This window comes from Lactuca virosa, chromosome 2, assembly GCF_052849685.1.
Source record: "Lactuca virosa cultivar CGN04683 chromosome 2, Lactuca_virosa_CGN04683_v6, whole genome shotgun sequence".
NCBI lineage: Eukaryota > Viridiplantae > Streptophyta > Magnoliopsida > Asterales > Asteraceae > Lactuca > Lactuca virosa.
In genome coordinates, this window is record NC_136427.1 from 249,627,755 (window position 1) to 249,641,056 (window position 13,302).

General features: G+C 38.0%; 1 protein-coding gene across 2 annotated transcripts; it reads right to left on the reverse strand.

The window, feature by feature from the left end:
- Positions 1 to 1,211: 1,211 nt before the first annotated feature.
- Positions 1,212 to 6,280, reverse strand: LOC145160744 (homeobox-leucine zipper protein REVOLUTA-like). 2 transcript variants are annotated; one of them, XM_079080053.1, is made up of 18 exons: positions 5,883 to 6,280; positions 5,219 to 5,489; positions 4,830 to 4,989; positions 4,634 to 4,719; positions 4,446 to 4,536; positions 4,262 to 4,357; positions 4,047 to 4,160; positions 3,877 to 3,960; positions 3,553 to 3,783; positions 3,361 to 3,467; positions 3,099 to 3,261; positions 2,832 to 3,020; positions 2,665 to 2,745; positions 2,443 to 2,577; positions 2,040 to 2,371; positions 1,849 to 1,954; positions 1,585 to 1,734; positions 1,212 to 1,505 (listed from the first exon to the last, which is right to left on the reverse strand). In XM_079080053.1, the coding sequence occupies exons 2-18, from the start codon at positions 5,458 to 5,460 to the stop codon at positions 1,356 to 1,358; spliced, it is 2,517 nt and encodes an 838-aa protein (XP_078936179.1). In that variant the 5' UTR covers positions 5,461 to 5,489; positions 5,883 to 6,280; the 3' UTR covers positions 1,212 to 1,355. The 2 variants fall into 2 exon arrangements, with proteins under 2 accessions (XP_078936179.1, XP_078936178.1); XM_079080052.1 differs by having other exon boundaries at positions 5,219 to 6,280.
- Between the last annotated feature and the right edge of the window lie 7,022 nt (positions 6,281 to 13,302).

A 13,302-nucleotide genomic window follows, 5' to 3' on the forward strand; every position in this document is an offset into this window, starting at 1 on the left:
GCAAGCTAAACGTAAGTTGTGGGCCCAGGGGCAAACCAGACTTATGTTGTGGGCTCAGGAGTAAGCCAGATATGAGTTGTGGGCCCCTATAGGCAAGTCAGACTCATACTGTGGGCTCAGGGGTAATCTAGTCTTTTAGTTGTGGACCTAGTACATGTTACTTGAATACGTTATTTGTTCGTGTGTTAGTATTTTGGGGGAACTCACTAAGTTTCGTGCTTATAGTTTCAGTTTATTGTTTCAAGTGCTTCAGATGTTTTGTGGCGAGGCGAAGACGTAACCGTACACATCATTGGTTTTACTACCAATTAGATCTTGGAAGACTCTGATTTTAAATAATGTTTTGGAAACAATGATTTTGTAAACACCTTTATTAGTAAATGGGTTGTTTTTAAAAGTTTAAAATTTCTTGAAATTTTTGGGATGTTACATCACAGGGACCAAATGTGTAATTTAATCGTGAATGGTGACATGTTTGTCGCTAGGCCACCTCAGTTTTTTGACAGCCACGACGAGTTTGGCACACTACAAATTCAACTTGTCATTGTGGTGAAACCGGTTAAATTGACAATTTTTTTGAAAAAAAAAAATAGATCAAAAGTGAACATTGAAAGCTCTCTCTCTCTCTCATGGTCATGCACCATCTCTCCTCGGCATGCCACTATGGTGGGGCGGCTGTATTCCGAACCTACTCCCAAGTCTTAAAGGGATGGAGATGAGATTATGGGTAACAATTGATGACACGAGACACAAAACAAAATTTGGACGAAACTAATATTCAAATTCGTGTCAAATGTAAAACGTCGTATCGTGTCGTGTTCATGTTCAAAATTGACACGATTTTGTATTTGTTTGTCGGATTAAATATTAATTAAACTAACTAATTTTGATTTGTATGTTATCTTTTCTGTGTTTATCGTTTTACAATTGGTTCTTTTTTGTGTTGATTAAAAACAAAACCATGCCATATCGTGTTTGTGTTGCATAAAACTTTATCATGTTATGTTATACAAAAACAAGACACACTTTTGCCTGATTTGTCATCCAAGATGAGATTATATTTATGAGAAATTAAATATCCTCCTACATTTATTTTCACTCGTATTTAGGGAAACACAACGTTATAACCTGCTTAGTATCTGAGTGAGTGGGCTCGTCATAATAGTATTTTGGATCATAAATAAAAAGTCTAAAACCAGATGAGATCACACTAAAATCTGGAACTGAAACGGCATTAAATTAAGCAAACCTCCAATTCAACACAAAAATAACATCATATCACTTTCCCCCACCCCAATTAACACGTCTTTACATACCAAACTCAGGAAGTGATTGATTGATTGATGCCTGATGCCTCACACGAACGACCAATTCACAAAAGAGAAAGCAAGGCAATGAACCGTCGATTCATCAGCTGCAAGAACCTTCCAAGCTATAGCTTCTTCATATGAAATATGACGCCCCATTGTCGACATACAAATCCCACCAGGTAAATACGCAAAACCCTAAAAAAAAACCCTAAACTTTTAGATTCTAGAAAAAAACATCGAAAGCCACAATAATTCACAAATCATACATACATACCTGTTGCATTATCTTGGCAAATTCTGGAAATAGCGCTTTCCGACCCGCATCATCAAACATTTTGTCTAATGTGATGTCTTGCAAAGCCACAAGACTCGTCTCCAACATGTCTAAACCCGCCTGGTTCCCAAATATAAAAACCGGAAGCGACTACAAACCAAACCAAACCACAAGACTCATCATCATCATCATCCATGTCTCACTTCTCACAACTTAAACAAACACTCATCATATATATCTATATCTATGTCTAACTCACTGTACCTTCAAAGAACAGCACAAAATAGCATCTTGATGCTGCCAAAGATCTTTCAACAACGACTCCCCAGCAACTGAACCAGAACTCACCAAATCCGACCCCAAATGATACCTGACACAAACAGGCTATCAAAACTCAAAACAACACACTTACGTTTCTTTGTGATTTTTAAGGTTGACGATGTTAAGAAACTTACATATAGCTATGACAGATCCATTGAGCTAGGGTAACTGCTTCGGGTGAACCAGGAGATACCTTAGGGCACAGTGATGGGCTCATTCCTGAAGGAGATATCGCCATGGCTACCCTCTGCACAGAGTTGATGACACTTCTGACATACTGGCGGGCCATGGTTGCCACGCTGTCAGCTAAATTATTCTCAAAAGGAAACTGGAACGCGATGGTCAACACCGATCTCGTGGTCAATGTATCGGCCGGGCCATGGTTCGTTGATGGGCCCACCTCGAGACTCGAAGTCAAGTCAAGGGTGGTCCGATGTGTTGTCGCCAATGCATCCTTTAAATCACCCTGGTCAAAATTAATCGGTTCAGTCAACAAAAGTCAAAATTATGGGAAGACCGAGGTCAGTCAAACTCAACTGATTTCGGGTCTAATGGAATGATCCGGAAACCAGATGGTATAAGGGGCGCATCATCCGGAAACATCTCGTCAATTGGAGCAAATATAAGTTCAGAACAAGCTCCCACTGCATTCTCATCAACTCCACCACATAGCTACCGAAATTTTAAATAAAAAAAAAAAAAAAATTAGATACAAGACTAAAAATAAACTTAAATTCTAATGAATTTAATAAAGTAAACCTGTAAGAGATGAATGTCTCTTGACACAAATGGATCTTCTTGACCAACTGCATGACCTTCGAGTCTAATAACTTCAAGCATCTGTTTACATATATCAGTCATCACACATGTTTAGATTCAAGATTGGGTTTCATCAACATCAAGATTTGGGGTTTATCTCTCATTACCTCTTCATGTTCAATTGTCTGGCCAAGTGGCATTATAATCTGGGACCCAGTAAACCTTGTGGGCCGCATCCCGGGATACCCATATGGGCTAGCTTTCACTGAAGCAGCAGAGTAAGCATCCACATTGAAATCGGCCCATTCTGATCGATGCTCCCGTAAAAACCTTACCAAAACAGCCGGAGGCACATTCTAGAACAAAAAAAAGATTCCAAGAATAAGAGACGCTAATCAAAACGAGGGGCGTTTTAGTCAATACACAACACTCACTTGAAACAGCATCGAGGCCTTTGCACAAAGAACCCCTCCAAGAAACGAAAGGGAATTTGAATTCTTGGTTGAATTAATCACGACAATCACGTCCTCAGCACCATCACAGTTCATTAATGACCACCCGTCATCATTGAATCCATTGATCGCATCATTGAAACCTCTGTTGAATTAAAACCATCAAAATGTAATCAACTTTTTTTTTTCTTTTTTTAAATAAAATTAATCATTTTACACGAGATTATATTAATAATAATTATACCTGCTTAATCTCTGACTTAAGGTACGCAAAACCGCAGGCTGCCTACCGAGTCCATAAACAACTTCACCACTTGACTCTTGGGCTATTTGTCTGATATACCGCAATGCCTAGATATATAAATTAAAAGGAATTAAACGGGCCGGGTTGGGCCTATCAAAACTGTAGTTAATGAAATAAGAAAACTCCACTGACTGCAATTGTCATCTTCTGTGCTACAACTTTGGATGACTCATAAAGTGGACGCAAAACTTCTGGCACACTCCATGCTTCAAGATTAAGGTGATCAACTATGTGAATAATGGAACCTCCACCATCACAGGGCCGAATTAAGTACCCACTTGGCAGCATTTCCCCTCTTACAAATTGGGCAGATGGGGCAGCATGTGGGCCACCACCCGAACCCGAAAGAGACCTCTCACAGACCTAAATGTAAAACAACACATCAAAATCAAAATCCCATAAAACAATTGAATCTTGTTCTTGTATATCATGGAATGGAAGAAAAATGATACTTACCACAAGACTACCGTTGTCTAAACTTGTAGTGTATCTCAGAGTCCAGAAATCCCGTGCGGGAGCTAATGTAGTTGGTGCATAGACCTAAATTTAAGATTTTTTTTTATAATTTGTTTGGTTTTGAATTTTTGATTGAAAAAAAAAAAGATTAATTAATTTGTTTAGTTTACCTGCGTGTATACAAGTTCGATAGTTCCACCGTTTCCGGCGGGTAACATTGTCAAAACTTCAAGATTCCGACAGTCTCGATACCAAGATGTTCGGTCTTTAAGGATCTCCACAATCTGATGAAAACCAAATTAATATTAAAAGTAAACAAATTGGATTATAATTTATATATTTAAAAAAAAAAAAAAAAAGATAGAATTTATTTTTTTGTTTTTACCTTTGTGGGCTCTAAACTTACAAGACCGCAGGCTCTAGCTGCCACTCCACTGCAACTCTGTGAAATGGCAAAGATCCCAACCGAATCCGGACCAGGCTGGAACAACATAATCAAAAAAAAAAAAATTAAAAAAAAACGGAGATTAATTAATTTTTGATTAATAAAATAAATATAATGCACAAACCTTCATCCCAGGCATCTGGACCCAATCGACAGCAGTTCCTGTAGCCTTTGAAAGGAACTCTGCCAAAGTTTCCTCTGCAATCGAGAGGAGTCTGGGAAGGAAATGTACAGAAGATGTATAATAAGATGATCGAATTGAAAAACAACTCACATGATAAAATTACAAGATTGCCATTCATTAGTAATTACCCAGCTGGGTTATTAGCATCTCGAAGAGAATGCTGGGGGGTGGTGGTAACTACAGATTCACAGCTTGCATCTGTAACAGCTGAAGCCTGAATAGAATACCATAATATCAATAAATCATGGTTGATTATATGATTAAGCATACAAGTTTAAAGATTTATTTAAAAAAAAAAAAAAAAAATAGAAGCAGCTAGCTTACAGTGTGCAACTGTTGGCGCATATGTCCGTTTTCGTATACAAGCTGAGAGACCTGTTTTTGCAGGCGATCGTTCTCCTCCATCAACAACTTGTTCATGGCGGACAATTTCCGATTCACTGTCTGGAGACGAGATGCTTCTTTTCGTTGCTTCTCCCGACATCTGAATTCGAGGGAGAATAACAAAATTAAGAAATATTATTTAAAAAACTGATTTATATATACGAATCTTGGATTCGGGAATCGAGGGCATGTATAGATTCGAGTAAATGAAAGATCTATGTGAGGTTAACAGCATGAAAAGAAGATACCTAATTTGCATAAAAGAATATAAACAATTGATAACAAAACAAACAAACAAACAAACAAACAAACCCTTTTCTCAATTTCACCTGCGATTTTGAAACCAAACTTTGATTTGTTTGGGCTCTATGTTGGATAGAATAGGGCATTCTCGGATCAATTGTTGTCTCCTCAAAGAACTTGGCTTTGGGCACTCTGAATAAACCCTTTCAAGAGCTTCAACCTGTTCGGCGGTATACCTTACGTACTTCCCGTTATCCAGCTGGTGTTTCATGCTGCTGCTGCTGCTTGTCGTCTCCATGTGCTGTTGATGTTGAGCAACCATCGCCATTTTTTTTTACCAAATTTCAGGAAACCCAACTACAAAAAGCTTAATTCTTGTAACTTCTTCTGGTTCTTTACAGATATGGGTATAAATAGAGAGAAGATAGATAGATGATGCAAGAAAACAAAAACCGAGGATTTGAAGAGACAATGATCACAAGAAAGAAAGAGAACCCGTTGCTTTTTGGAGGGTTTTCAGTTCATAGAGCCAAATTTTAGGAAAGGGAAAGTTATGTATGACCAATATACAGACAAAATAATCAGTTTTTTTTTTCTTATGATGAAGCTGTGGGTAGAATTAATAACTTATAACCACCCACAAAAGCTCCAAAAATTCACCGACTTCACTTTGCTTTCCTCATAATCCCCTTCAAAATCTTTGCAAAATCAAAAGGGAGAAAGAGAAAAGAAAAGGAAAGAGTTGCTTACCTCACTTGGTTTCTAAACAACCTGGGAAATCTTTGTCTTTTCCATAAATAAACTTTAATAATAATAATATTAATAATAATAATGAAGGAAGATTAAGAAAAAAAAAAAAACAAGATAAATATATTTAAAACTTGCAAGGAAATGATAATCCTGCAAAATTGGAGAAAAATGAAAGGGGATTTAAGGCTCTCTTTCTTTGGGTTCTTGCTGTGAAGAAGAAGAGAGCCAACAGAGGCAGCATTAGAGAGCTGGGATGGAGGAGTGAAGATAGAATGAGAGGGAAACCCTAGACATTTTTTAAGTTGTTGAGACCAAGAAGATGAAGTGTTTTAGAGAGAGAGAGAGAGAGAGAGAGAGAGAGAGAGAGAAAGAGAGATAGAATTGTTTTTTGGTTTGCTCGGAAATCAAAAATGACAGGGTTATATGCTTCAGTTCTGTTGCGCGCAGCCTCGAGCCAGGCTTTGGTTTATGGTAATATCTAATTATCTATATTATTATTATGTTATTATTCATTGATAAATCATATTTAATTAATAAATTTTTTATTTTCAGTTTTCAAAATTATAAATCATATTTAAGTGATAAAAAATCTACCTTTTTAATTAAGGAAATTAAAATATTACTATTTAACCTGTCCTTCTAAAAAAGGATGTATTTTTTTTTTATTTTATTTGGATCGATCAACTATCGAATAGATTGAATAAATTTTTTTATCTCATAAATATGTGTAATCATGTATGAATGAAAAACATATACAAGCATATATAAATACGGTTGACTTCAACGGTTTCACTAATAAGGACACCGCCCCTCCAAAACCCAACATTCATTGGTGAATGTCATTTTTAGTAAAATTGTCCAGGACATGGAAGTTCACTTCGACATGACGATTAGACATAAAGCAATTTTTGAGTGTCTAAGGGCCCCACATGCTTAGGAATTTCTTATGACTATTCCTATTGACGGTCTTGGCCAGCATATGTCGCCAATGGAGTATCGTGTCATCCTCAATTATCGCCTTATGATCCCTTTATTTTCGGCTGATGAGACTTGCCCTGTTTGTCGCAAGGCATGTTTGGACTCATTTGGGGAGCATGTGATTCATTATAAAGAGCTCCCGTGTTTCAAGTACCAACACAATCTGGTTAGCGATGTTCTTTTCGACATATTTAGGAACCCTGGGATTTCTGCCAAGAAAGAGGCACATGTGAACTTTCTGACTGACCCAATGGAAGGAATATCAACACTTAGCCCAACTAATGTTTTAGTATTTGGATGGTTTGTAGGGAATCATGCATGCGTAGATTTAACAGGGGTTTCCCCTCTTGTGGGCTTGAGGAGTGGGATTTTCACTATGGGACAGACTGCTTTAAAAGTTGCATCATGCAAAGTGGCAAAACATGAGAAAGTGTGCATGGAAAATCAACACACGTTTATACCTTTTGCATTTGATACTTTCGGTTTCCTTACGTCAGAAGTTGTGGAGCTCCTCTATAAAGTCCAACGGGTCATACATGGTAATGTTATGACCCCAAAATCTATAGATGTTGTTTTTAAAGGAATTAGTTTTGTCATCCAAAAAGGGGTTGTGACACAACTTGTTGCTCGTTTACCCGCTATGTCTATGTAAAACTTTCTTCTATTTTTATATTAAAATCGTTGTAGTTCTAAATAAATAAAACGCAATTTACAGATGAACATATTCAATACAATTGTAATCGTAAATGAATAAAACATATTGCATACATAACTAGATTATACTTCTATTCTTTTCTCTCCTTGTTTTCTTTTGCATTCTTTTTTTCTTTTCTTTTCTTTCTTTTTTTTTGCTAAAATTTTGGAACTAGGTGTAAAAACAAAACATGTATTCTATACATGTTCATCGGATTTCGGATAACATATCATATATGTTTATCAAATTCCAGATTATGGAGTATGTTTTATTCCCCTTTTGCATAATAAAACGTTGTGTATATCTATCTTTTTGTTAAACATAATGATGTTGACCCGAAAAGAATAAAATGATTCCATTTTTTTAAAGGTCAAAATGTTTTATTCCAAAAATGTTCTTCATATTTTGAACTTAATGCAGATTACATAAAGTAAATCATTTAGTTTTTAATAAGTGTTACTTAAAGTCGAAGTGTAATGAATATAGAAAAAGTCATCGTTTATCATGAAGAAATATATGACATGCCCTATTTTCCAGAACCTAGAAAAGTTTTTTCTTTACACTTTGAAAAACCATAACATCTTTGTTTGTGGAAAATTTTAGAATAATAAAACATTTTGCAGAAACTGTTTCGTTTTATTAAAAATGTCTTTGAATAAAGATGTTGTTTTAAATTACAAAACTATAAGGATGTCATAATAAATACACAACATAGTTCTAGTGTAAATACCTACGGTCCTGCACTTTATTGTAAGTCTTCTCTTTAATCACTCAGCATCCTATTCAAGTCTCCAGCAGTCTTAATACCGCTACATGTGATGCATATAAATGGAGTGGGTCAGATTGGAAAACCTGGTGAGACGCATAAAGTTTTTAATCCCGCAATATTATTATCATAATAATTTATAATTATCAAACCTGCAAAACCAACTGGTACCAAACAATATCATATACCCTAGATATCTTGTAAGGCGATCCATACTCAATTACCCATCCCGTCGATCCTCACATACTAACCCTACACAACGTCCTCATGATATTTATTAAAAATGATCATTGTGAACAATAAGTTGCTTTGGGGATTCCTTGGCAGTAGAGGAGGATCAAAAAGACAACAAACGAGAGAAATGGGAATACACGAATGAACATACGATCCAGTCTCCTCGGATCGATATAATTCATTAACATCACAAGATAGTTAAGTCAGGGGTGACAATCAATATTCCGCTAGATGGATTAGACAGGCCTAGTAGTGGTCCTATGACGCACCTTATCCGATAGTCGAAAAGATAATTCAGACAAACGTAGTAGTGGTGTGAGTCACAAAGCTCATCTTATCATCATGAAAACGTTGACACACAAAGCTCATCAAAAGAGAAGGAAGAGAATACTAACGTAGCACTCATGTATACTCTCGTACTTCACCAAACATCGGTATCATCGAACAGAATTCGAGTCTCTGTTCCCATCTCTTACATACCCTTAATATGATGTTATCCAATATCCAAACTTAATTGAACTAAACATCTTTATTTAGGTCTTAATGTATAATTAAACAAAATTTCAATGTCTGTAATCAACACAAATCTCCTGCCTATGTAATATCCGTGCAATACAGGGTATAACTAGTACTCATCCAACTTAACTCAAACTAAACATTATTTATAAGTCTTATTTTATCACTAAGCAAGACTATAATGCTTATAATCAATTTTCAAAACTATTTTCCTGTTTCATACCATACTATTGCAATAGAGTATATGACTACACTTTTATTCAATTTAACGGGATCTAATAATCCTTTATACGTCTTAGATTAAAACTAGACGAGACTATAATCCATGTAATCAAACCTTTAATATTAACCCTATTCAAACAACAATGTCATAGTTCAGGGTATATATCCAACACAAAACATCAGGTATTTATTACAAATTAATCTTTTTAAGTAATAAAACTTTTCCTAAGATTATCATGTAATAATACCATAAAATCACTTATCACGCAATTAACCATATATGGTTCACACAATATATGTTATCAAATATACATTTAACACATAATTCAAATAATCGGTACTTAATTCACGTATAAACTTTCAACATATAATAAATGATTTGTATTAAAATCATGTTTTTGAAAGTAACTATGCACTCACATGTTATATGTAGAAGACTCATGGGAAAGTCAGATCTTTGACACACTTCAGATTCCCTTTTAAAACAGCCTAAACACGAATATTACTAAGCCTTAGTATTTGTTCGTATTTATAAAGGTTAATCGTTATAAGTTTTTTATACCAGATTTATCAATAATCCCAAATGAAACACTGACATATAGCTTATAAGAAACAACTAGGTAAGAACATATAAGATGTAGGATCCGTTTGGTGTAACACCCATAAAATCAAGCCAATTTAAAACTTTTAAAAACATTTCAACCCATTAAAATCATTACATCTTTGTTTTCAAAACGTATAATATCAAAGTTTTCCCAGAAACATAAACAAAACATGAGGAGCTGTACGATCATGCCTTCGCCTTGCTGCGATCCCCTGATGTACCTGGAACAATAAACTGAAACTGTAAGCCCGAAAGCTTAGTGAGCTCCCCCAAAATACCCATACCCACAACAATACACATATAATCATAAACAACATATTATGGGTCCAGTCAACCATCGGGTTGGAATACCCCAAGCCCTCAACCATCCATTTGGAATGCCAACATATTATGGGTCCAATCATCCTCGGGATGGAATACCCCAGGCCCACAACCAACAGGTTGGAATGCCCACACACTACGAGTCCAATCATCCTCAAGATGGAATACTCACGGCCCACAACCTACAGGTTGGAATGCCCAAGTCTATTGGCCTCCGCACAAAGCAGATAGGCCTCAACCGCTAAACAAACATGTGCACATATAACAGATAATCACATAATAGTCTATAGACAATACTTGATCTAACAGATCATACCACATAGCACATAACACCATCCTATCTACCAGGATGCCGATCTAACAGATCATACCACATATCATATAATATTATCCTACCCTCTAGGATACCGATCTAACAGATCATACTAGCATAACATAACCAGATAACAATCCAAAGGGTCGGCCTTGGTGCCTTAGACCCTTGAGTATAGTGAGGATAACTCACCTCGCAAGTAGCTCGGAAGGTAGTGTCAAACTCCTCCAAATGTAGCTCCAACTCCAACACCTATATTCACCAATGTCATTTGCTATCAGTATTCAATTTACCAAAATACCCTCAGAAGTCACTTGGTCAACCCTTGGTCAAAGTCAAAGTCAACTGTCACAGTCAACAGTCTATGTTGACCTCAACTCGTTGAGTACCCTTAGCTACTCGCCGAGTTCCTTGCATAACTTGCCAACTCGCCGAGTCACTTGTCTGACACGCCGAGCCTAAGGCAATCTTCATCGGACTCACTGAGTCGTTCATACACTCGCCGAGTCCCTTCAGTCCTTCATCCATACAGATGCTTTTTAAGCCATGCTAAGGCTCCATACTGCAGATCCAAGCTCCTAGGGCATGTTTATCACATAAAGTTGCAAACTTTACGTGCATGCAAGGTGCTAATGACTTAAATCAAGCTAAAGAAGAGGTTCTAGGCAAAAGAGCTTCACCAACATGCTAAGGACTGAAACTTTATGATGATAAGGGCCAAGATGAGCCTAGATCTGAAGTTGCAACTTCAGATCTTGGTTCATCACTCGAAATGTAACACCTAATGCCCAAAATGGTCCCAAACTCAAATATAAAAGGGATCTAGCTAGAAGAAGCTCAAGGTGATGACTTGATACCTTCAAATGATGATAAACTGAGGTAGACTTTAGATCCCCAACTGTTCCTTGCTCAAAGCTTCTTGATCTTCAAGCCTTTCCTCACCAAGATCCACCTTTCAAGCTTAAACACACAAGTATGGAGAGAAAATGGAGATTTAGGGTTTCCGGACTCACAGGGGCTGTAAGGGAAGGCTAGGGGAAAAGGATCCTTTAAATAAGGTGCAAAACCCCGGAAATTAGGGTTTCACCCTCCAGCTCCAACTCGTCGAGTCACTCTTCCGACTCGGGTAGTTGGTCACTTAAACACGTGGCCCCAAACCCGCTGCTAGTCGACGAGTCAGGGCATCCAACTCGTCGAGTAGACCTTGAAACTTGAAAATTAAAGCCATAATATTAATACCTGAGAATCGGGGCGTTACAATTCTCCCCCACTTGAATTAGACTTCGTCCTCGAAGTCCGCTGCAGTGAACAACTCCAGATAGTGCTCCTGCATCTCAGCCTTCGGGTCCCAAGTCCACTCGGAATCCCTCCGATGCTCCCACTGTACCTTCACCAAAGGTATCTCTTTGTTCCGTAGAATCTTGACCTTCCTTTTCTAGTATGGCCACAGGCCTCTCCACATAGTTCAGGCACTCATCGACCTGAATGTCATCCAAGGATACCACCGCCTCCTGGTCCATAACACACTTTCGCAATTGCGAAACGTGGAAAGTGTTGTGAATCCGACTAAGCTCCTCCGGAAGCTCTAGCCTGTATGCCACCTTGCCAATCCTGGTAACAATCCCGAACGACCCAATATATCGGGGACCCAATTTTCCCCTCTTCCTGAAGCGGATCACACCCTTCCAGGGCGAGACCATCAAGAGTACCATATCACCGACCTGAAGCTCTAACTTGGATCGGCGTCGGTCGGCGTAACTCTTCTGCCGACTCTGAGCGGTCTGCAGTCGCTGCCTAATCTGCTGAATCTTCTCGGTAGTCTGCAAGACTACCTCCGTCCGACCCATCACCCTGTGTCCGACCTCACCCCAACAAACTGGGGTGCGACATCTCCGCCCATACAACAGCTCGAAAGGCGGAGCGCCAATGCTGGAACGATAACTGTTGTTGTAGGCGAACTCTGCAAGGGGTAGGTGGGAATCCCAGCTTCCACCGAAGTCAATAACACACGCCCTCAACATGTCCTCAAGGGTCTGAATGGTCCGCTCGCTCTGACCGTCGGTCTGCGGGTGAAATGTTGTGCTAAAATGCAACCGCGTGCCCAGTTCCTCGTGGAACTTCTGCCAGAAGCGGGAGGTAAATCTAACATCTCGATCGGAGATAATGGAGACTGGGACTCCTTGGCGAGCAACAATCTCGTGGACATACACGTCGGCCAACTTCTCGGCCGATGAACTCTCTCGTATGGCCAAGAAATGGGCACTCTTGGTCAATCGATCAACGATGACCCATATAGCATCAAACCCCTTCGCCGTTCTCGGCAACTTGGTAACAAAATCCATTGTGATTTGTTCCCATTTCCACATGGGAATCTCCAGGGGCTGCAGCTTGCCAATAATCCTAATGAATACTTCAAGTTCTATCAAATAATGAATAATTAGGTAAGATCATATCGAAGGTAGGATCCGTTTGGTATACATAGTATATTATTTGGAAAATCCACTTTAAACACCTCACTAAATATTGCCTAAACATCACTCTCGTAAGTAGATCAGTCAGTATTATGACATGGTATCACTGTTAAATATTATTTATATGTTCATAATAACGACTATGAATATAAATATAAGTTACACTTAAAGCCTAATAAGTGTATTTTAACTTACAGAGTCTTTTGACAAAAGTCTGGAAAGTTCACAGGTAGAACTCCGACCCAAATGCTTTTATCTGTCGACTCTCTCTCGACCCAAAGCTTCGCTAAGACACTCCAAA